We start from the raw sequence: 22,221 nt of genomic DNA, 5'->3' as shown, positions 1-22,221 counted from the left end.
ACTAAAGTTTAATGTCTCCCAAAGGGTTTCGGTATTAAGTGGCCAAGGTATCCTATCACAAAATAAAAATAATGTCCTGTATTTTACGGAAACTGAAAAATTTCTACCTGTCATCCAAGCTCTGCATGTATTTAAAGAGTGCCATTAATATTCCCAAATGGCGCCATGATGTTTCTTCTTCCAGCCAAACAAATGACCCTGAGTCCTCAAGCACCTGGGACTTCTAGTCCCAGATTCTACCATTTAGCAGATGTCTTCCAAGTGGTTACTACATGCCACAGCCTGCTCTGGATACATTTCTGGACCTCTAAGGACACTTATAAACGTGTGGATCTCGAGTTCCTGTTTACAAAAAAGTGACGCAATGATAAGTGGACCCTTTCCAAACTGATCAGAACTGCTGCTTGGTCTGTTCTTTTTTTAAAGACAGTAAAGAGTTATTGAGTTCTTTCCCTCCCCTCTTGTTTTTCCTTTTTTATTATTTTTAAATTACAGTTGATATAATTCAATTATTAGTTATGTAAGTTATAAGTAATATATTAATTTCAGGTTGTTCTGTTCTTTCATTCCACCCAGTGCGAGGTGCAGGAAGAACACAGCAGTGAGGGTAAAGCAGAGGCCACAGCTGCCTGCACCTGGGCCCTCGGTAACTCAACAGAACGAAGCAAGGGCTAGATCTGGGGCTGGCTGGAGAGCATGGCCCCTTCTAAGGGGCAGCCACCACTCTGCTCCAATCAATTCTTTACATTTTTCTCGAAAAAACTCATCTATTTATGGGAAGTCTTTCTATTGTCCTGGTTTGGTGCACAATGGAAAGTTTTCACAAACACTGAGTAGGCCAAACAAAACAGGGCCACAGAGGAGCTAAGGCTTGCTGGTGATTAAGTGTGCAATCCAGTTTGTCTCCAAGGAGTTGTAGGAAAGAGGCAGCCTGACCTGGGAGAACGCTGTCATGGGCAGTTCCTTTGGGTCCCTTCTACAGCCACAGTGGAACCGACTCTGTGAACTGCTGGCAGAGCTGACCGAGTGCTATGCTGTGACCTGGTCATGATCAGAATGGTGTCCTGCAGAAACAAGGTATAGAGGGACGCGGCAAGGCCTGTAATCTTGACTCCCTTCATGGGCGAAAGTGACATTCCAGCCAGCCCTGCCTGCATACTGTTTCATATTACATAAACACAGCTAATTGGTTATGACTAATACAGTGATTAGAGATGCATTAGCAATCTGACTTTTTTAAAAGGAGACATTAATCAAGACTACTAATATAAGCAGCTACCAAGATTGCTCACATTTTTCTTGTCTGCTCTTCCAAATGTATTGTGGCTTTTAATATTTTAGCTGCTATCATCACATCATATTATCCATTTATACCAGGTCCTCGCCTAATGGGATAATCTAAGGAATAACTTCCCAAGACTCAGTTACTTTGGTGCCAAATTAAAAAACTCTAAAAGGAAAAAAAGTCCTGGACTCTGATTTCTAAAACATGACATGGTGACAAGCTCCAGCTCACTCACCGTGAAAGGGAAGAAAGAATCCCCGCATGAACCTTGTCCTGGCAAGAACTTCAGCTGATAAATGGAACAGCTGTGTCACAATAAACAATGAGAAATAAACAGAATAAATAGGTGGGAGGAGTAGCTGGAGCCGCTTAGTCTAGAATTAGAACCCAATATGGCGCAGCGATGGAGAACTCTGGCTTTGGCCTGAGATGGGCCTCAGTTTGAATTCTAGCTCCTTTGCTTAATAGGTGTGTGATGGGCACTGACAGACACGGCCAGCAAGTCACCAGTTGAATGTTTGTAAGAAGTGATGCTTCTTGATACCCAAGATTCTGCCAACGGACCCACTCCAAGTGGACAACTCCCACCCCGTTCGATGACCCGGGACCTTGTTTAAGTGCTCCAAAAGAGAGGGTGAGGTCTGGGTACCTCAAGTAGGGTGATGTCTCGAGGGAAAGCCCCTTCCTATGCCTGATCAAGGGGGCTCCAGACAGAACATGCTGCTCCAGTTCCACACAGATCCCCAGGCCTGACCCCTCTACTTTCTGATCTAGGTCTGGGGTAGAATGTACAAAGCTGTGTGCTAAACAGCCCTCTCACGTGCTTGTGACACAGCTGGATTGCAGAATAGTTCTTGGAAACCACCCTAGAAAAGAATCCACATGGACTTCACAGACACATCTGTGGTAACAATGGTCTAAAAATCCCCATCCTGCCTCCCGATGGGTCAAGCTGAACCACTCGAAGCTTAAGTACATGGACTATATTAATTCATTGAAAAATGATTTTCACTGAGTCATGCTCAGCAATATTAAATGTCATACCCAGTCATATGAGTGATTTTTTTAGGGTTTAGTAATAGAAAATGTTTTTTATACTGCTTGACACTTTTTGATATTTTATAAAGTTGTAAAATGTATAAATGCTTTTTCTCTTTTTTTTCTTTTGGTTCTTAGAATCTGAGAGATGAACATCTAAACTAACCTTTAAGGTCTGTATTTTTTGATGTTTACATATTCTTGATTTCTTACTTGTATTTTATTTGTATAGTAATGGCTTGAAATTCTGTGTGAAATATATGAAATGTACACTAAATTAAGTTAAATGTATGGCATTGCAGTTCAATGTAAAATGTTAAGTTGCTGAAATATTAACCAAAACCTTAGGTAATTGGATTGTAGAGTGGATAGGAAGCAGAATGAAATCCTATGTTTAAAATGGCTTTGAATACATTTTTAAAATGCAGTTAAAAATAAATAAAATAAAATAAAAAATAAAAATCCCCATCCTGGGGAGGAGGAGACCAAAGGCTCCATGTGCCCTAGTGATGAGCTTACTGGAACAGAACATTGCTGAGTAGGGCTTCATCCTATTAGAGGGCTCAACATCTTACCATGTCCTTTAGACTATGGGCCCAGTGAGCTAGATCATCCCACAAGATGGTTTTGAAGCTATGTCTAGATATTTTTGGTGTACAATAAATATTAAATCCTATTAGTGTCAGCTGGTATGCTAGGAACATGGGACTAAGTATTGAGAAAGAGAGAGACTGAGTCTGTCAGTGCTCTTCTTGTTGTGCAGGCAAATGCTGTAGCATCTGGTAACCCAGCTTCACACTGTTGGGCCAGGGAAAGCTGAGGGTCAGGTGATAACCCAATCTATGATTTTCTTCAGAGAAAAGACGTACAAGAAAGTAAGCTCATCTCACCTATGCATAGCTTAAGTGTCTTTTCAGGTGGAGTTAAAAAATATTTCAATTCCAAATATGTATGTGTGAGACAAAAATGAGTGTCAGCTCCTAGGTTTATTTTCCTAAGTGGCACTGGGGAAGATCAAGATTTAAGGCCAAGATGATGATGTGTTATTTGCAGTATTTGGCTTATCAGGTGTAGAAGAAATAGTTTTCTGCAATACAGCAAACAAAGTTTTATAAAGTAAGAAGACTTTACAGAAAATGGTAATCATTATCAAGTTATTCTCTCGCCTACTGAGCATCTCAGAACCAGTTCCAGATCCCCAAAGGGTGAGCTGTCAGTCTAGCCTCCATTCAATCCGAACCAAGTCTAGGAATAGAGAAAAGTGAAGAGCATCATGAAAATGCCAAAACCCAGGATTTCTCCCTTCCTTCACTCAGCACCACAGTTTTAAAATGGGAGCCAGGGATGCAAAGGTGAATGATATACGGCCGCGGCCCTCAGGAGCCGAATGCAATAGAAGAGGTGACAAACAACACTAGTGGCTCTGCACGGCTAAGTGCCACCTAGGGCAGTCCCATGAGACAGGTGCTCCCAATCCCATCTGAAAGGTGGGGTGGTGGAGGTAAGGAGAGATGAAGGAACTTGCCCGAGATCACCAGGCAGAGAGAGCACGCGTGGCAAACCTCAAGCATATGAAACAAAACAAATAGGTGCCCCAGGATTGTCACAAATCAGTACTGAGGCACGGGGGTCACTTGGGGCTGGGACGATTAGGGAGGGAATAGGCGCTGACGTTTGAGTTGCGTCTTAAGGAACAAGTGAGGGTTTTACAGGTAAGAATGGGAGGCAGGGATAAAAATACATATATATAGCACGGTTGGAAAATGCTTTATTGTAGAGATGCAAATAAAATTATTTAAACCCTGGGGAGAGAAACAGAAGGGTTCTTAAACATATTTTTACCTGGGTTTAAAGCTTTTGTCATTCTCCTTCTCCTTCACTAGCATTTTACAATTTTCCTGTTCGTTTTAGGCAGCAAAAGGTTCCTCTGGTAAAGCTACAACATGTTTGCCACGTTGCAGAGTGTCAGGTTAAACACTGAAGCAGAGTCTGAGCTTTCTGATTCCTTCATCTGCTCAATAAATACTTATCAAGAGCCTTCCGCGTGCTCCCAAGCATGATCAGTGCTCGAGATACAATGGTGAACAAAACTCAGTTTATGGGCTGGGAGGGAAGGCAGGTGCTAATCAGATTATCACACAAATAAATAATAAACTCCTCTTTACACACAGTGAGTATGGAGAGTCAGAGGGGGCTAACCCCAGGACAAGTGGTCTGAATTGATGTCCGAAGGGCGTTATGGGCTGGATGGGGAGTTAGTTGGAGAAAACTACTTGTTCAAGGGCCTCAAGCCTGGTGGGAGTGTGAGGTATTTAAGGAACTGAAAAGCCTGTGGCTAGAACAAAGGACATGAGGGAATGAAGAGGCCTCCAGAGAGAGGTGAGCATAGCAGCGTGACATTGTGCACTTCTGTCCAGCCTAGTGCAGAGGGTGTGTCGATTTGTCCAGACACAGGACATTGTGGGTGTAGCACACTATTTGGCAACTATTTCTAGCTCCTCCCCACCCTGGAGAATAATGACCCAGATTTTTTTCAGCCTGATCATGTCCATATTTGCTATTCTATTATTTTAAGCAAAATACTGATTTTTTTCACTGCCCAACTACAAAACAAGAGCCATGTCCTTAAGAAAAAAAAAAAAAGCCAGTATAGGTATGTATGTTCCTGGAATTTTTCCCTGATTTTTCACATATTGAATCTGAATTTAAGGTAAATGTAGACATAAATTGGCTCAAGAAAGAACTATAAAGATAATAACAATAAGGAAGTAATTAGCAATTTGACATTTTGATTTTTGTTTATGCCCTACCAAAAAGTTCCAACAGATATATTCTGTTGGTTTTGTTCTGTTCTAAACTCTGTGTGGAGCTGCCCTGATGTATATCAGTTTCAACACTTCCATTCTAATATCTGGAAAGGCTGCTGTTCTGAATCGCTATAATCACTCTAAAGTCAGAAGTCATTAAATACCCCCTCTAAAATAAAAGGCTAGACTCATCTCCGATGATGTCATTTCGTCTGGGCTCCTGCGTTCTCAGAGAGAACAACTTGAAATAATCAAGAACATGGTGTGCAACTTCCAAGGTGACCAGTCTTCTCACAGGAGTGTGAGATTAGGAGGGAGGAAGGGAGACGGGGGATGGCAAGCAAGAGATTAAAGTTTAAAAACCGATAATCAAGATAAAATTACAGAATAAATCAGTGCCAGTGATCTGTTTCTAGGAACAAAATTTAAAGTGTTCTAAGTTTTTTTGGTAGATGAAAACATGTGCTTCACTTCTTGTACATCAAAGAGATGACTGAAATACTGTGAACTATGACAAGTGTTATTGTTTACTTGGCGAATCGTGCCTCTACTTTGACAGAAAGTGTGTGTATTCCCAGTTAGGAAGCATCCAATCACATTTTAACCAGGGAAAAACCTTTCTTGGCCAAAGATTGAATTCTTTGCAAGGTGGTGATTTGTACAGAATAGAAACCCCAAATCCAACATCACTGCATGAACAAAACAGATCAGATTTAACTGTTTTTCTTAACCACAACAAAAATAAGGAAATAAAGAGTCCAATTATTTTAGAGTATAGTTTGGACAAAACAACAGCTTCTAAAATTAAAACCCTAACCATTTTGCATGTTGGAAAATGTAAATTGTTCATGAACACTGCACCATATCAGTTTCCTGCTCCAGATGGTTCTCTGTCAGGTTGGCAACAACTCAAGAGCCCAACGAAGAGCTGCAGGCATATGTCTTGTGTTTAAAATGAAAGGAGAAACAAAAAAAGAGAAGGGGCTTCATTTTATAAACACTTCAGTGAAAATTACAATTCCGTTTGGGACCAATTCAGCCCAGGTGTTAAGGACAGAATATACAGGCAACACATGAAGGCAGAAAATGTCAGGCTTCTATGGGAATCACATTCTTGGTTACATTCAAAACTACATATTAAAATACACACCAATATCACTGTCGTTGTACACATATGGTCTTCTGGCTTTGTAAATGTTAATCTTCTATTCTCACACACTAAAATAATATCCAAAGCCTAGGGCCCTTTGTGTCTCTTTTTTTTAAAAATACATTTTTATTGATTTCAAAGAGAGGAAGGGAGAGGGAGAGAGAGAGAAACATCAATGATGAGAGAGTCATTGATCAGCTGCCTCCTGCACGCCCCTGACTGGGTATTGAGCCCGCAACCCGGGCAAGTGCCCTGATGGGGAATCGAACCGCGATCTCCTGGATCCTAGGTCGATGCCCAACCTCTGAGCCATGCCTGGCTGGGCTTTGTGTCTCTTTTTAATTTTCTTCTGCTGCAATTTTAGGCTGAACTGCTTATACCTAAATGTTTTTCCTACTACCCAAGGTCCTAATGATCCTTTTAGGCTTAGAGGATCCTCCTCTCTTTTACATTCTGATTTTACTTTTGAGGATAATGTCTCTTAGAATTTGGAACACGGATTTAGCACTAACATTCTGAACAACTTCCTTTCCAATATTAGTTTTAAAACCCTTAGGTTGACAATAAATCTGTGTCTTCTTTATTCTAGCACTATGATCTTACTAGATCACATTTAACACAAAATCCCACCTGAAGCCTTCACTTGGGAAGCATATATGCGATCTGAGTTTCCACTTACCAGTAGATCATCAAATATACATCAAAATACTAACAGTAGTTTTCCCTGGGTGGTGGGCTTGTAGGTAATTTTTTATTTTTTCTGTGTTTGTTAAAGAGCAAAAGATCTTTCAAGTATTCTACAATAAGCATGTAAGATTTCTATAATCAGGGAAAAATATGACTAAAACATTTTAAGGAACATATAAACACAAATAGAGCCTTCAAATTCATCCAAATGGCCATCCCTACCCTTCTAAAGCTTATATTCAAAGGATTATACATAATTACAGAGAAATGAATGACAGGCACAATTACTATTACTTAAGTGTTGAGGGGCATCCACATGGTGAAAGCAGCATTAGTTCTTAGAATTACTTTAGTTGACAACTGCTCTGATGCTGTTTTCTAAGACACTCATAAAAATTCCAGACAATTATTCTTCAGGTATCAATGGAATCTTCATCTGTTTACAGGTAAAATATTACACTCAAGAAAGGAAAGATATATTTTTAATATAAAGATATAAAACTAATTAGAATGTTCTTGTGGTGGACATAGTGAATGTTCTTGCTTTTGTATGTTAGTAGACCTTCCTTTGTAGAATCACTCCAACCCCTGTTCTAAGTGGCAATGATGGACTGTCAATCACAGCCCACTGCCCATCACTTCAAATCCCTGCCCTGCCCCACTCCTGTCTGCCACCACACAACACAGGGGGCTGGCTTATGATTCTTCCTTTTTACAAAAATAGTTTATTTATTTTAAATTTATTAAATTTATTGGGGTGGCATTGGTTAATAAAATTATGTTTCAAGTGCTATAACACATCATCTGTATATTTGCATAAAGGGGGTCAAATATATGGTGATGAAAAGAGACTTGGCTTTGGGTGGTGAACACTCATGACTCATCTTGGTCAAAGGGAACCCATTTCTCCTGGCAACAGCGACTGAAAGTCAGCTTCATTTCCTAGGATTATCTACAACCCCTAGAAGAAAAAAGCTATTTTCCCCCCTGGATTGCTTTTCTGGAATGACATAAGCCAGGAATGGCTGGGAAAGATGGGAGGTCACACAGAGGCAGTTGTGATAGGAAAGAATGAGGTAATACTTAGAAGAAAAGCTTAGATGGAGAGTCCTGATCACAGTGTTGGACCTTCGGCCCCAACTCTCCTAAATACAGCTGTGTCTCTGGACTTCCCATATGAGCAAATATGAAAGGCAAATACCAACATAGAAAACGTATCAGCAGAATATATGGCTAAGAATTAATAACCTTAACAACCCAGTGCTCTGATTTTAAATTATGAAGAATAAAATAAATAATTCCATAGAAAAAAAGAAAAAGACCACAAGCTGCATCTCTGTTTTCACAGGTACTCAATAAAATGAAATTTATATGTGGCCTCTATATTGTTCCTTACATTTCCAAATTTTCTACAATGAGAAGGTATGACTGTAATTGTGGAGGGAAAACCTTAGAGTAAAGGTAATAGCATATAAAATTTAAGAACGTTAGGCTGACATCCATCCGCAGGCAGGATGAATGAGGGATAGGTGTGGAGTTAGGGATGCTAAGAGAAGTCAGGCCAGGGTGTGCCTGAGGATAAAGCAGCATCTTTGGAGAGATGCAGACAGCATCCCCAAGGAAACAGAGACGGGCTGCGGGAGGTGCCGGCTGCTACGGGGGTGAGGTTGAGTCAATGACTCCTCCGGTTCCCTGACGGAAGGATAGGGGGATCCCGAAAAAGACAGATGGGTACTGGGGAAGAGCTGATTTAGGAGTAGGGAAGGAAGTACACTGACTCACAAAAATAAAAAGCATATGAAACTAGAACCATAGATTGGAAGAGAAAAAAGAGGCCTCAGATTCACCTAAAGACACTCTTACTTTATGATGAGGATCCTGAGTCCGAAGCAAGCTAAGCGACTTACTTTTAGGTTACACATCTAGGGGCATATTTAGGAGTGGAAATAAGGCCCCTTCCCCCTTTCAACCAGACCACCCCATCTCTCCTATCTGGTCTATAGCTATGTGTTCAAGAAAACTACCCTGTTTTTCTATGCATTCCATTTCTTCTTTTTCATGATTGAGACATTTATACCACATCTAATATGCAGTTAAGAATCAGCAATAACTAATCTCTCTCTGTCACACACACAATTATGATTATTGGCATCATGTGCAGACACAAAATTTAGTGATATAGACAGTATGTCTCATGCATTTGTGCACATAAAAATATCAGTGCCAAAAGAACATTTCCAGTGTCTTAGTTAAGAATGATCGTTCTTATGATGTGGCATGGAAAAATTAAGTTCTTGAGAAAGTAATTTGTAGTGATCTCTTAATATGTTAGCAAAATTACTTAATTAGTGAGCCCCTATAATAGGCAGCTCTAAATATTTTTCTTCACTGCTTGTGATATATTTTAAATATGAACTAAATGCTTTAAACTTCACTTGATATAGCTGTTTTGTAATATGTGCTGTGGTTAACTATTTTAATATGTTGGACAGTAAAACTAAATGTAACAGTTCCAACATTTCTCGTGGGAGTGATTTAGGGCAGACATATGTTCTTCATCAGAGTTTCCAGCAGAAACTTAGAAATCTAGAGGAAAAAATAGACCCTATTTATACCAAACAGTGTTGTAAACCATAATGGAAAACAACAGTCCATTTTTTGCTTTGTTTTGTTTTGGCAGCTCTGAAACGACAAATCTGAAATGTGAAATGAAGGTGTATCCCTAATGAAGAGTCTAATACTGGAATGCCACAATGATGGAGAGTCCCTAAATTAGAACCAAGAGACAAGGCAGAGTCCCTTCTGAAAGGAATTTTCCCCACACCCTCAAGTCCTCCTTCAGCCGAGTGGGTGGATTCTAGTCGTGATTTTGTTCACTGTCACGTACTATAATGAGCTGAAGTTTTCATTCAAGTGTAACATGAAGGCTGGTGATGAACTCCTAGGACCACTCTTCCACTTACCACACCACCATCCCTGTCCTTGCCAAGCCAATAGCAATGCTCGAGGTCTAAAGAACACCTTCTCAAGGGAAAGATCTGTGAAATCTTGAAAACTGTTTTTCAATCGGAATAGTGCCCTTAGGAGCAAAAATCTGCAAAAGTGCATGTTCTGAATTTGATGAATTACTGAGGGGAAGCCGTGAGCTGAGGAAAGAATGCAGAGGTGAGAGAGTATAGGAAGCATACAAGGAGAAATTCGTATTAGCTCCTCATCTTTTACAATTCTCCGCTTGGAAGTACCTCATATTTTACTAAGAAAACTAACTTTCTACAAGGCTAGGAAAAGTACTTGGCCAACTATGAAAAATGCTTTGTCTGAAAGACATACCTCCACTAACATAATAAACAAAATGTCTCTGCCTTGTGCTAATGGAGATGCAAGTTTTTATAATAAAGGGGCAGCCACGAATAGCAATAATAATTTTAAATGATCTGTGATTACCTGAACTTTTCAAAAGGGAAAAGCTGTCATAAACAAATCATTGCAAAAGATTTTTACTCTTGGCTCTGGACTGTGGCTTTGTTTTCCTATGGACAAGGAACATACGTACATGTTTTCCATTGTAAAGCAGACCTTAAGATACCATGAGCTGCCTTGCATGACCTATTGAAAAACAAATTCTCAACTCCATCCTCATTTGAAATTGATAAAGAGACTTTCCTCTGTTAGACACGCATTTGAGAATGCAAGTGAACCCCAGCTGAGAGCTCACCAGACTATGCTTACCTTCCCAGTGTCCTTATGGGACCTGGTGCTTTCCAGAAGGGACCTGCCTTTCTTTGTTTGTTATATGTGGTGGATGTCACACAGGACAATGGACAAGTGAGAAGGAACAGAGAAGCAAACCCTCAGGAAACAAGATCCCTCAAAATCAAGACTTTTCAAAAGCTGAATATGATGTAAAAAATCATGGTTCATCATGAAGATAATTTATAGATTTTTATCCAAATCAGTGTGAAGTTCTGATTATTCCAGTGAGAGTAGCAAGAATCATGCCATTATTTTAAGCCAAAGTTTTGGGAATTACATTTAAAAAAAAAAGCACAGCTATAGATTTAGCTAGAAAAATACCATCCACAGAATTTGAGGAGAACTTATGCACCATCCCTTCCACAAAACTTACTCTTCATGTTCTAAATACTTCAAAGTCCTAAAATGTCTTAGAACTCATTTAGTACAATTCCTGCCAGTGCCTAAGTCCCAGTGTCTGTTCCTTGTGGTGAGAAGCTCTTCTAATGAGATGAGTCAGACTATTTGGCTGGCTTTATTTTCCTAAGATGTTTTCCTTTTATTAAACTCAAACTGCCTCCTAGAATTTTCTGTCCAATAAATAGAGTTCTGTGAGAAGTCTACTTCCACTTAGATGGTATCTTTACATAATCTATTTGGAAAGAAAACCTATGCTACCTCACTGGTAAACTTATGCCAGATAAACATTTAAACAAATGTGATTCCCCCCCCCCCCCCCTTTAGTTAAAATAAGTCAAAAAAGGAGATCACTAGGTCTGGTTCAATTCCTGGTCAGGACACATGCCTGGATTGCGGGCTTGATCCCCAGTGGGGGGAGTACAGGAGGCGGCCGATCAATGACTCTCTCATCATTGATGTTTCTTTCTCTCTTTCTCTCCCTTTCTCTGAAATCAATAAAGATATATTAAAAAATTTTTAAAGCACACATAGAACAGTGAACCTTTTGTTCTAAGTCCTATATTTCCCCAGGGATCCATGAGCCAAAGCTTGGGACTCACTAACCTAGTAAAAAGAATTCTGAACTGGGAATCAGGAAACACAATCTCAAGTCCCATCCCTGGATTGAACAGGCTATTGGTTGGTGATTTGAGACAAGTCAGCCAAACTTTTGGGGCCCTGATTTTCTCATATGCAAAGTGAATAGACTGGATAATTATTGAGAACCTTTCCACCCATAAAACATAATAATATATCCTTATACCTATCACAAACCCAAGCAATTACAAGACCTTCCAAGAATGTACCTGGGCTTTACCTAAAAAAGTTTACTAGGGAGGGAACTGCCATGGAAAAAAAGGTGAACACAGTAAAAACTGCAACTTTACTATTTCCAAGTTTAGAAACAATTTTATATTCTCTCCCAAACCATGTTTGAAATACTAGCAGTATATTTGTGAATAAGTTATCTCAAGGAGAACTCAGCACTATAGGTACATCTCATTTAAGCTCAGATTTGGGGTATATTTCTTAGACATGTGAGTTTATGGGCTCAAACTTATATATTCTTTTCATATCAAAACAGATACTGTATACAAAAATAATCTGAACACTACAGTATTATCTAGGGTTGTCAGATATTATAAATGCTAGTATTACCTGATATTTCCCTAATCTTTTTCTATACAGGATTCTATTTGGTCAGACCCAAATCAGTAACTTGAAATTTTTATTCATAGATGTCATTTAATACCAAGTCATCATAGCATTCAAATTCATACATCTTGGATGCTTAATATATTTTGTATAACATTATGATGTTTTGTAATGTTTTCTGTGTTTGTCTTGTCTCTAAAATGACTGCAAGCTCTTTAAGAAGAGATATTGCCTGATGATGATAATGGTGATGACAACAACTAAACAGCAATAATGAGAAAAATAATGATGGCACAGGTAACAGACTGATGATACATTAGGCACCAGGATCTGTACCAAGCACTTCGAATATTTTATCCCATGAACTTGGTACTGTTACTATCTCCATTTTATTTATGAGAAAACTGAAAATCAGTAAAGTTAAATGACCTACTTGAGATCACACAACTATTGAGATCCTGAGTCAGAACCAGAACCCAGGTCCACCTGACTCCATCCAAATCCTATGCTCAGAGCCTTTACACTCTCCTGCCACTGCCCCCAGGGATTCTATGCTTAGAACAACGCTCGGCATACAGACATGCTCAGTAACAGACTGGTTCAAACATGGATAAGTTGAAACTATTTGTGATATGTCTTGTGATACTAGCACACAATAGCATGTCACTTAGTATATACTTCTAAAGGACATTTCAATATTATAACTGTAAAATTACTCCACAATATATTATCTTATCTTACATTTTCATCTGTCAGGGAAGCCTATAATGATAATTGCAGCAAATACAAGTTCCTTACCTAATGCCCATTCTCACCTTCTTTCTTCCAGTAGCATCCTGGCTTTGTTCATGAAAAATATATGCCTAGTTAAAAATACCCATCAGATTCTCCTATAGCCAGAGGTGGTCATGAAACCCAGTTCTAGCCAATGATACAAGTCTTCTGGGTAGGTCTTACAGAAAGACTATTGTTTACCTAATATAAAAAGGGCAGACTTTGCTACTATATGCCTTTTACTTTCATCCTTTCTCACCTTTTAACTGAAGCATGGACACAGTATGTCAAGAAGTGGCCACCTTAGGACCATGATGAGAAAACCACACCTTCAGGAAGGGAAGGAGGGAAGGAGGGAAGGAGGGAAGGAGGGAAGGAGAGAGGAAGGGAGGGAGGGAGGGGCCAGGAAGAGTTCTGCTGGACTCCCTATTGAGAAAAATAAATCCCTGTTTGTTAAGCTAATTTGATAAAATTTCCATTACCCATATCCTGGTGCAATCCTAAAGCGATGATACAGTAATTGATAATCCTAGTTACCAACAGGAAGTAAAAGAGCCTAACAAATGTAAATTAGTTTCTACAGCACTATCATGCCTCTATCTTGAACCACCTAATTTTTAGATACTTTGAATCACTCATTCCCTAGCTTTACACTAAACCTAACTAAACAGATCTAATCACTACTGACCTTTTCTTTAAAGATAGTATAAAAATCCAGGGAGATAAATCAATGAGTAATATAAAAATTGTTTACCGAAAAGAAATTTTTCCAAAATAGTTTTGGGTGTTATAAACCATACATAAGCTTTGTTTGTCTTTGTTTTTCCGATTCCAGAGCCTTCTGACCAACCAATCTTAGCACACTGATCTGCCCCTAATAGGTTCCAGGTGTGTCGAGCTGCTGCTTCACTTCAGTTCACAGGTCAACCGTGTAGGGCCTACAGTGGCCAGAGCCCCCAGGGCTGGCTGCCTGTCACCACAAGAGTCCTGTCTGCTTACCTCAGTGTACTCTGCAAACATTCTCACTGCCTATGTGCATCACAATGTGCATAAGGTTGGGAAGCACTACCCTAAATGACAGTGAGATGCTATCAAAATGATAACATCAATGGGAAAAATGACCTATTAACAAGACTGCATGGAATAAAAATTAACTCACACACAACACTGCTTTATTCTTGGCAAAATCATGAGTTGTCAATAGGGCACTCGTGTTTATTATCACAGACAGGTGATTTGCCTGCTAACACACACTGCGAGGACACGGCAGAGCCAGGACTTTGGAATCAAGGATTTCTGCCTCTGAGCGTGTGCCTTTCCTGTAGGGTGACATTCCAAGTCTATACAGGTCTTTAAAATTAGCGTTTGAGTTCATTCTCTGAAGAAAGTTCAAATGGTTTTCCTTTGTTTTCTCTTGTGAATGCCATGCAAACACTAACATACATGGAAACTGATACTGTCTTTGAACTTAGCAAGACTGAGAAAGGACAACATTAAACGGCATATTTAGGCCACGCCAATTTTCTTTCTTCAGCTCCCATTGCTGACACCCAGAGATCTAACTCTTGTTATCTTGTGTGAGTAGAAAAGAGAGTTTTGCCTACTACTCTCCCAAAAAGTATTTATTAAAAACAAAATAGTATGCTGCCATTGACCATGCTGAAGTTTTGTTTTGATTTGCCAATTACAATTTCTCATTGTCCTTTCCATAAAATAGAAGAATAGGGAGAAATAAAAGAAATTGTCAAAATTAAATTACATATTTACCATATAAAAGAAAGTAAGTTTTACACAGAAGGCAATTATTGTCAAGAGACATTATTGAAATAAAAAAATTTAAGTTTGCTGGTCCTATTTTAGAAAAGCTAGACAACCAATAGATTTCAATGACTAGAAATGATGATTTCATTTCTTTATAATGCAGAAACAAAGAGGGTCCATGCACAAAGATAGGAAGGTATACGAAAACGTCTATAAGTACCTATTATAGACAGATTAAAAGCACAAGCGAAATCTAAAATATTAATCGAATATTAATGCACTGTTCATAAAATAAGAACATGGTGGAATGGTTGAGCATGCATGAGTTAAAACAGTAAGTGTAAGCAAGCATAAGTTAGGGAATATAATAAATGCAGTGGTTATGGACATGAGCTCATGGCTTGTTTAGAATTTCATGTTTAAAGACATGGGCTCTAGATCCAGAACACCGAGGTTCAGATCCTGGCTCTATCACGTAGCTGGGTGATGACAACATGCTTAAATTTTTAGTGCAGAAAAAGTGTTGCTTTCTTGATCCTATTGACAGTTAAGATTAGTAAAATTATATAGCATTTTATAAAAAATTAGAATTCTTACATTGATTAATTGCTTACTTTCAGTAATACTTTTTAACCAAAGTTCACCAACCACAAAATGTACACAAGGCATAAAATAAATTCTGTCACCCAATAACAAGTAAGCAAAGACTAAACTGGAATATCATAAGCACAACACTGCGGGCAAGTCCATGGTAAAAAGCCAAGCTAACCTAGTTCCATGACAGGTCCCACAACAAGCACATTTGAAAGCAATTTGTTTCTTCCATTAAATACTGGGGTATCCCATCCTATTCTACAAGGTTCAGTCACGGCAGCCCCAACACGATCTTATTACTTTTCATCATGGGATGTAAATTAAACATTCTCCTCAGGAGCTAACTGTAAACATAAACCCTACTTCTCAGGAAATTTGACTTTACAACATACTTAATGAGGGTGTGTCTAACTGGCCAAGTAAAAGTCTGCCTTCAGGAATAAAGTCGTTTTGGTGTGCGCAGAGGCGGATCAATGCTTGTGTGTTCCAATGGTAAGTTCACTTGAGTCAAATTTAAGTAGCATATCTTATCCATCCCGTTTAAGCTGTACATGCAAAGTTAATCTAGGGAGAAATGTATACTCAGTATTACAAAAATAACATGTCTCTAAAAATTTAAAATATACTAAAATTTCCAACAATTCTCATTTTTTAACTTTCAACTGCTAAACTTACAAGTTTTCCTAATATAAAGATGAATGTACAGAAGTGTTTTAAAATGTGAAATCACAGCTCAGGGCAAGAAAATGCAATATCCTGAGCAATCATAAATAGAGAAACTAATAAGGAATGAAATGCTAGGTCAATAAACACCTCAAGCAAATATTAAATGAATACTCCTAGAGCATGACTTCAATTCCCAAAATAATAAAGTAACATACTAATGTTACAGAAAAGCTACCCAAATAGCCTCAGCTAAAACACACCATCTTTGTTGTCTGTTTCTGAAATTATGCACTTCAAGAATAAATTCCAATTAAATTATCCTAGCATTCAATTTTACTTTGAATCAAGTCACTGTTCTTAGCACTATATAAACCATATTAAAGCTTCAATATTCGCTTATAGCCAAACACATGTAATCACGTATAGTGGTATACTTAAATGAAATGGGAACAAATTCCACACATTTTCCTTAAGTAGATTTTAAGTTGGCAAACAGGTTCCATACTAAGCAAGAAAACAGCTCATTTCTGTGGAAACTTCATTCAGTTTCCATCTCATCAGGGTTTTATTTTCCATAACCAAACATAGGAAAGGTCAGCGGTGGGCGCAAAGGAGAACACACATGCATGGGACACTCAGGTTGAGAACCACACAGCCTGCTGCTGAGCAATCTGGATGTGCCTCCGCCCCCCCCCCCTCCCCAGGAGGCACAACAGGGGACAGGAGGAAAAGTTGGAAGATAAAAGATCTGCTTCAATGGAGAAGTCTACACTGCCCCCCCCCCCCCATTCATTAGTGAATGGAAACTCAGTATGTTTTTAAAGTATTTAAGTTTTGTGAGTAAGTTTTAATAACATCTCACTTTCAAACAGACCCAGGCTCAGTCCATACTAATGGCAATAAACTTTACAGAAAACATAAGTAAAAATATTGAATTTGATATAGAATAAAACAAATGAATGTCACCATGAGTTATATCACAGTTCTCACTAGAAGTGAAAAGTTAGATTTTATCCCAAATTAACAGCCTACTTTACTGGAATGTTTGGGTATTAGTTTCGATACCACCAATTAATTCAGATTCAAAATGAAACATGAATATGTCATTTAAGTTTGAAATGACAATATCAAAGAGACTCTGTCAACAGAAACCCTTTGAATAGGATGCACCACACTTAATTTTTCCTTTAAGATATTATGCCCTGTCAGGCCAATGTGACTCAGTGGTTGAGCATTAACCTAGGAACCAAGAGGTCATGGTTCAGTTCTAGGTCAGGGCACATGCCCGGGTTATGGGCTCGATCTCCAGCAGGGGGCGTGCAGGAGGCAGCTGACGAATGATGTTCTCATCAATGTTTCTCTCTCTATCTCTCTCCTTTCCTCTCTATAAAAAATATATACATATACATATACATATACATATACATATACATATACATATACATATACATATACATATACATATACATATATATATATATATTTTAAATGCCCTATGAGTATTTTGCTATTTTAGCAAGGCTCTGGCTCTAAGGAATATGAATTCTGACAAGCAACTAGAGGCCATTTCACTCCCACAACCGGAAAAAAACTACTGCAAGGAGAGCCTCTGATGCCAAAGGCTAGTTAGCACGCATCAGACCTTGTGACATCCATCCCACACCATCCCAAAAAAGATGGCTGCATCCTCCTGAAATGGTTCTTACTTTTTAATTTTATTTTTTATCGATTTTAGAGATAGGAAGGGAGAGAGAGAGAAACACCAATGTGAGAAAGAAACATCAGTTGGTTGCCTCTCCTGCAACCTGGATATGAGCCCTGATTGGGAACTGAGCCTGCCACCTTGCGGTGGATGGGAAGGCACTCCAACCAACGAATCCACACTGGCCAGGGCTAAAGTGGCTTTTATTTTCAAACCTGTTTTCTGTATCACTGATGTTTATATTCTGTAGCTTTGTTAAACACTCACCTGTGATTTTCTGCAACAGAGGTGACAATTCAGACTCCTCACAAAAGACTTGAGCCAATGCTTTCTTCACTTTTTCTTCAGTTTCAGCCAGGTCTTTGTCCTCTGTGAACTCTCCAGTGACAGAATAAATATATATTAGGAGGGTCAACAGCTCTTCAGGGCTGTAGTCATCGCTGGTCCTCTGATTTGAAGGCTTAATCATGGGCAGCAGCTGATTTAACACAACAGGCATTGTCGACTCCTTGATGCTCTGAAATAAAAGGTGGTAGCGTGAAAATATGTGATTCTTGTACAAAAACGTAATTCATGCACTACATCAGATAGGGTGGAAACAACTCTGTGATGTTCACTGCCTAGATTGCTTCTTATTTGTTTGTTTTTTGTGCTGGAGAGAATTCTGCAAGAAATTTGACACTAGAGTTATTGTTTTGAAAGATCTAGTTTATAAAACAGTTGGTCAAGTTGTAGACCCTTTTATATTATCTTACATATTGCTTAGAGTCCACTAGTTTTAAAACTAAAAACACAAGTACTTCAGACACTAGAAATTTAAAATAAAAATAATGTTTGTAAAGTAAATGATTAAAAATAAAAACATCAGCTCTAGCAGGTTTGGCTCAGTGGTTACAGAGCATTGGCCCACAGACTGAAGGGTCCTGGGTTCGTTTCCAGCCAAGGGCATGCACCTCAGTTGCAGGCTCAATCCCTGGCCCTGGTCAGTGAGCGAGCAGGAGGCGACCAATCAGTGTGTCTCTCTCTCACATCAATGTCTGTCTGTCTGTCTCTTTCTCTCTCTCTCTCCCCCCTCTCTCCCTCTTTCCCCTTCCACTCTTTCTGAAAAGCAATGGGAAAAAATATCGAGTGAAGATTACAAGAAAAAAATTTTTTTTAAATAAAAATAAATACATCACCCAGCCAGTGTGGCTTAGTGGTTGAGTGTTGATCCATGAACCAGGAAGTCATGGTTTGATTCCTGGTCAGGGTACATGGCTGGGTTGTGGGCTCAATTCCCAGTAGGGGGTGTGCAGGAGGCAGCCAATCGATGATTCTCTCTCATCATTGATATTTCTCTCTCTCTCTCTCTTTCTCCTTCCCTCCCTCCCTCTTTCTTCATCTCTTTGAAATCAATAAAAACATATTTTTAAATTTAAAAAATTTAAAAAAATAAAAACATGCCAGCACCTATATATCCAAGTGAATGCGGAACTCCTTCAAAGGAATGACCCCAGGTTTTGCGGCATACTTTTTTTTAATATTCTCTATATTGGTAAATATCAGTCCAAATAGTTTTTGTTTTGTTTTTTATAACAATGAGAAGTCATTTTCTACTAATTCTGGTGAACAGAATAAGGGGTCAGACTGGGTAACGTCACTTGGGGTTCAAGATATCTTTGGGTTAGTATGAAGTAATTCACCATAACACTTTGAAAACATTTTTGCGTTTAGCTTTTCCACCAATTTCTTGAGTGATATTTAGCAGAGAATTTCAAAATTCCTTGCATGTGAAAATAGCATTGCATTACTGCAGTAACTGCATAAATTCCAAAGCACTATGCACATTTCTAGTACAGATTCTGAGGTTTTTTGGTGAATAGATAAATCCCCATTTTAAATAATGTGATTTAATTTCACCTCTAATATAAAATAACTCTGTAAAATAAAACTCAACTATTGTATTTATATTACAACCCCGGGCCAAATGATCAGAACTTGCAATTTTCACATTATTCATTCAGAAGTGTTCACTGAGCATTTGCTATGTTCCAGGTACTATTCTAGGTCTGGGGATACAGCAGTGAGCAAAATAAATCCCCTGCTCTCTCATAGAGCCTACACTCTCATTGGGGGAAACAGATGATTAAAAAGCCAAAGAAGTAAAGTATATAATATATCAGATGGTGGTAAAACAGAGAAAAATAAAGCAGGAAAGGAAGATGGACTTTAGGGTGTGTGTAGGTGAACATGAACTGCTTTAAAGAGGAAAAGCCGTGTGAATAAGGGAGTATTGGAATAAAGACATGGAGACTCTCTCTCCTTCTGAGTGAAGTTGGCAGCAAGCAGCGGAAAGTGACTGTACCAGGATGACTACCCAAAACAAGCTTTTCTTGTCAAGTCACTTCTACACCTGGGAAAATGTGGATATATCATCTCAAGGTTAAGGTTCACAATTATATTATTTGGTACATGAAAAACAGCTGTTACCATTTATTTCCACTAAAAATCTTGGATGTTCACAATGTATCACACAAAATAAAATGGGAAGTCTTTGGAATGAATAAAGTACAAATGGCAAGAAGGGAACAGAGATTTTCCTGTTACGTGGTGACAAGACATGATTCACCCAGTATAAGCACGCCCGCTTCTCAAGGAAAGCGGCGGAAAGGTCTGAAGGCATCCTAGAACTGTACCACGGCCTCAGGATTCTCTTGAGAAGAACCTTCAAGTGCTCTTTCTTTGCTTTACAAGCTGCCAGACGCAATTTAAAAGAAAGGAGACATGTGGTTGGCCTGTTAAAAGAGGGGCTGTGGGGGTTGCGGTATTTTTTTTTCTTTTACCTTTTACTCTATCACTAACTCCTTGGATGACATTAAGCAGATTCCTTCATTGCTTATATCCCACTTCTAAAAGCAAATGTATATATCAAGTATCTATCCTACAAAAGACCCATGATTCTTTCCCCAGAACAAAAGGATTTTTTAAGAGATAGTTACAAAAAGCAAAATATGGCAGGATAATCATCGTAATCATTTGAAAAGACTCACTCATTAACATCTGGCCACCAGAGCATCATTTTCAGGTTGTTAATCTAAGATATGTTGCTAGAGAGCAAAATCCCTTAATAGTCACACTCTAGCAGTCTCCTATTGGCTAGGTAATACCTATGCACACCAATTTCTAAAATTTTACTCTTATCTGCTTAATGCAATCCAAGAAGTTAATTATTAAGTTGAATATAAAGTCAAATGACCAGTCACAAAGAGGCATGAGATACAGCAGAAATAAAGAGGCTCCATCTCAAAAAGCCTGGTTCCAATCCTGACTGTTCCACTATCTAGTTCCTTAACCTCTTAGAATCTCAGTAAACCTCTTAGACTCTCTTTATCTCTAAAATGACATGATATAACTAGAGGGTGGTTGATTTTTTAAATTATAATTTTGTCAAGTTCTCCATTTTCACTTTCTCCCCCTTCCCCCCATTTTTTTTTTTTTTTTTTTTTAATTACCATTGGTGATGGAAGGCATCAGATAAATCCTAACTGAGATACATTGTACAAAATGCTTGGCCGATACTCTTCAAAACTGTCAAGGTCATGAAAAACAAGGAAAGGCTGAAAAACTATCATATACAGATGAGGCTAAGGAAACATAATGACTAATGTAATTTGGGACCATGGAACAGAGAAAGGACATTAGGGGAAAACTAGTGAGATCAGAATAAAATCTAGAGTTTATACTTAATCATAATAGACCGATGTTGGTTTCTTAGTTTTGACAAATATACCACAGTAATGTAAGATGTTAATAAGCTGAGAGATATACAGAAAATCTCTGCACTATCTTGGCAACTTTTCTATAAACCTAAAACTATTCTTAAATAAAACCTTTCTTGGGAAGGGGAGAGGGAGGGGAGGGGAGTACAGAGGAGATCAGATGAGACAAACACAGGTGTATTTTGATCTCCTTTCTGTTAGTCTGAAAATGCCAAGAAAGACAATTTCAGCTTAGTATGAGGAAGAACTCCTACAACCAGAGCCAAGGTAAGGGGCTGATTTGGGAAGCAATAAATTTCCCATCAATGGCAAAGGGAGGCAGGTGATCATCTGGCAAGGGTGTAAGAGAGGGAATTCTGTGCCATCCTGGCACAGGTGAACTAGAGTTTCTAATGCTATCCATAAAATCATGGCTCCATACGGGACAGGTATTCATCTTCTGATTTCAACTCTTAGAATGACACCTCAACAAGAAGGAAGGAAAACATCAGTGATTCCCTAAATTGAAACCATCTTAAAAGTGAAAGCAAGCATCTGAGGAGGATTAATAATAAGGATATGGGAGTAAGATTATATGCCTGGGTTTGAATCCTGGCTGTACACTTATTAGCTGTGTGACTTGGGGCAAGTTACTTAACTTCACCAAGTCTCAG

General features: G+C 38.7%; 1 protein-coding gene across 1 annotated transcript in view; it reads right to left on the bottom strand.

Annotated features, from left to right (window-relative positions):
- Positions 1 to 22,221, bottom strand: part of SCFD2 (sec1 family domain containing 2) — a 285,626-nt gene that overhangs the window by 170,463 nt on the left and 92,942 nt on the right. Inside the window, exon 5 of the mRNA XM_016207064.2 lies at positions 18,078 to 18,327. Coding sequence (XP_016062550.2) covers positions 18,078 to 18,327 — 250 coding nt within the window. The remainder of the gene's footprint in view (positions 1 to 18,077; positions 18,328 to 22,221) is intronic.

This window comes from Miniopterus natalensis, chromosome 1 (genome assembly GCF_054644295.1).
Source record: "Miniopterus natalensis isolate mMinNat1 chromosome 1, mMinNat1.hap1, whole genome shotgun sequence".
Lineage (NCBI taxonomy): Eukaryota > Metazoa > Chordata > Mammalia > Chiroptera > Miniopteridae > Miniopterus > Miniopterus natalensis.
This window is presented reverse-complemented; position numbering and strand designations above follow the sequence as displayed.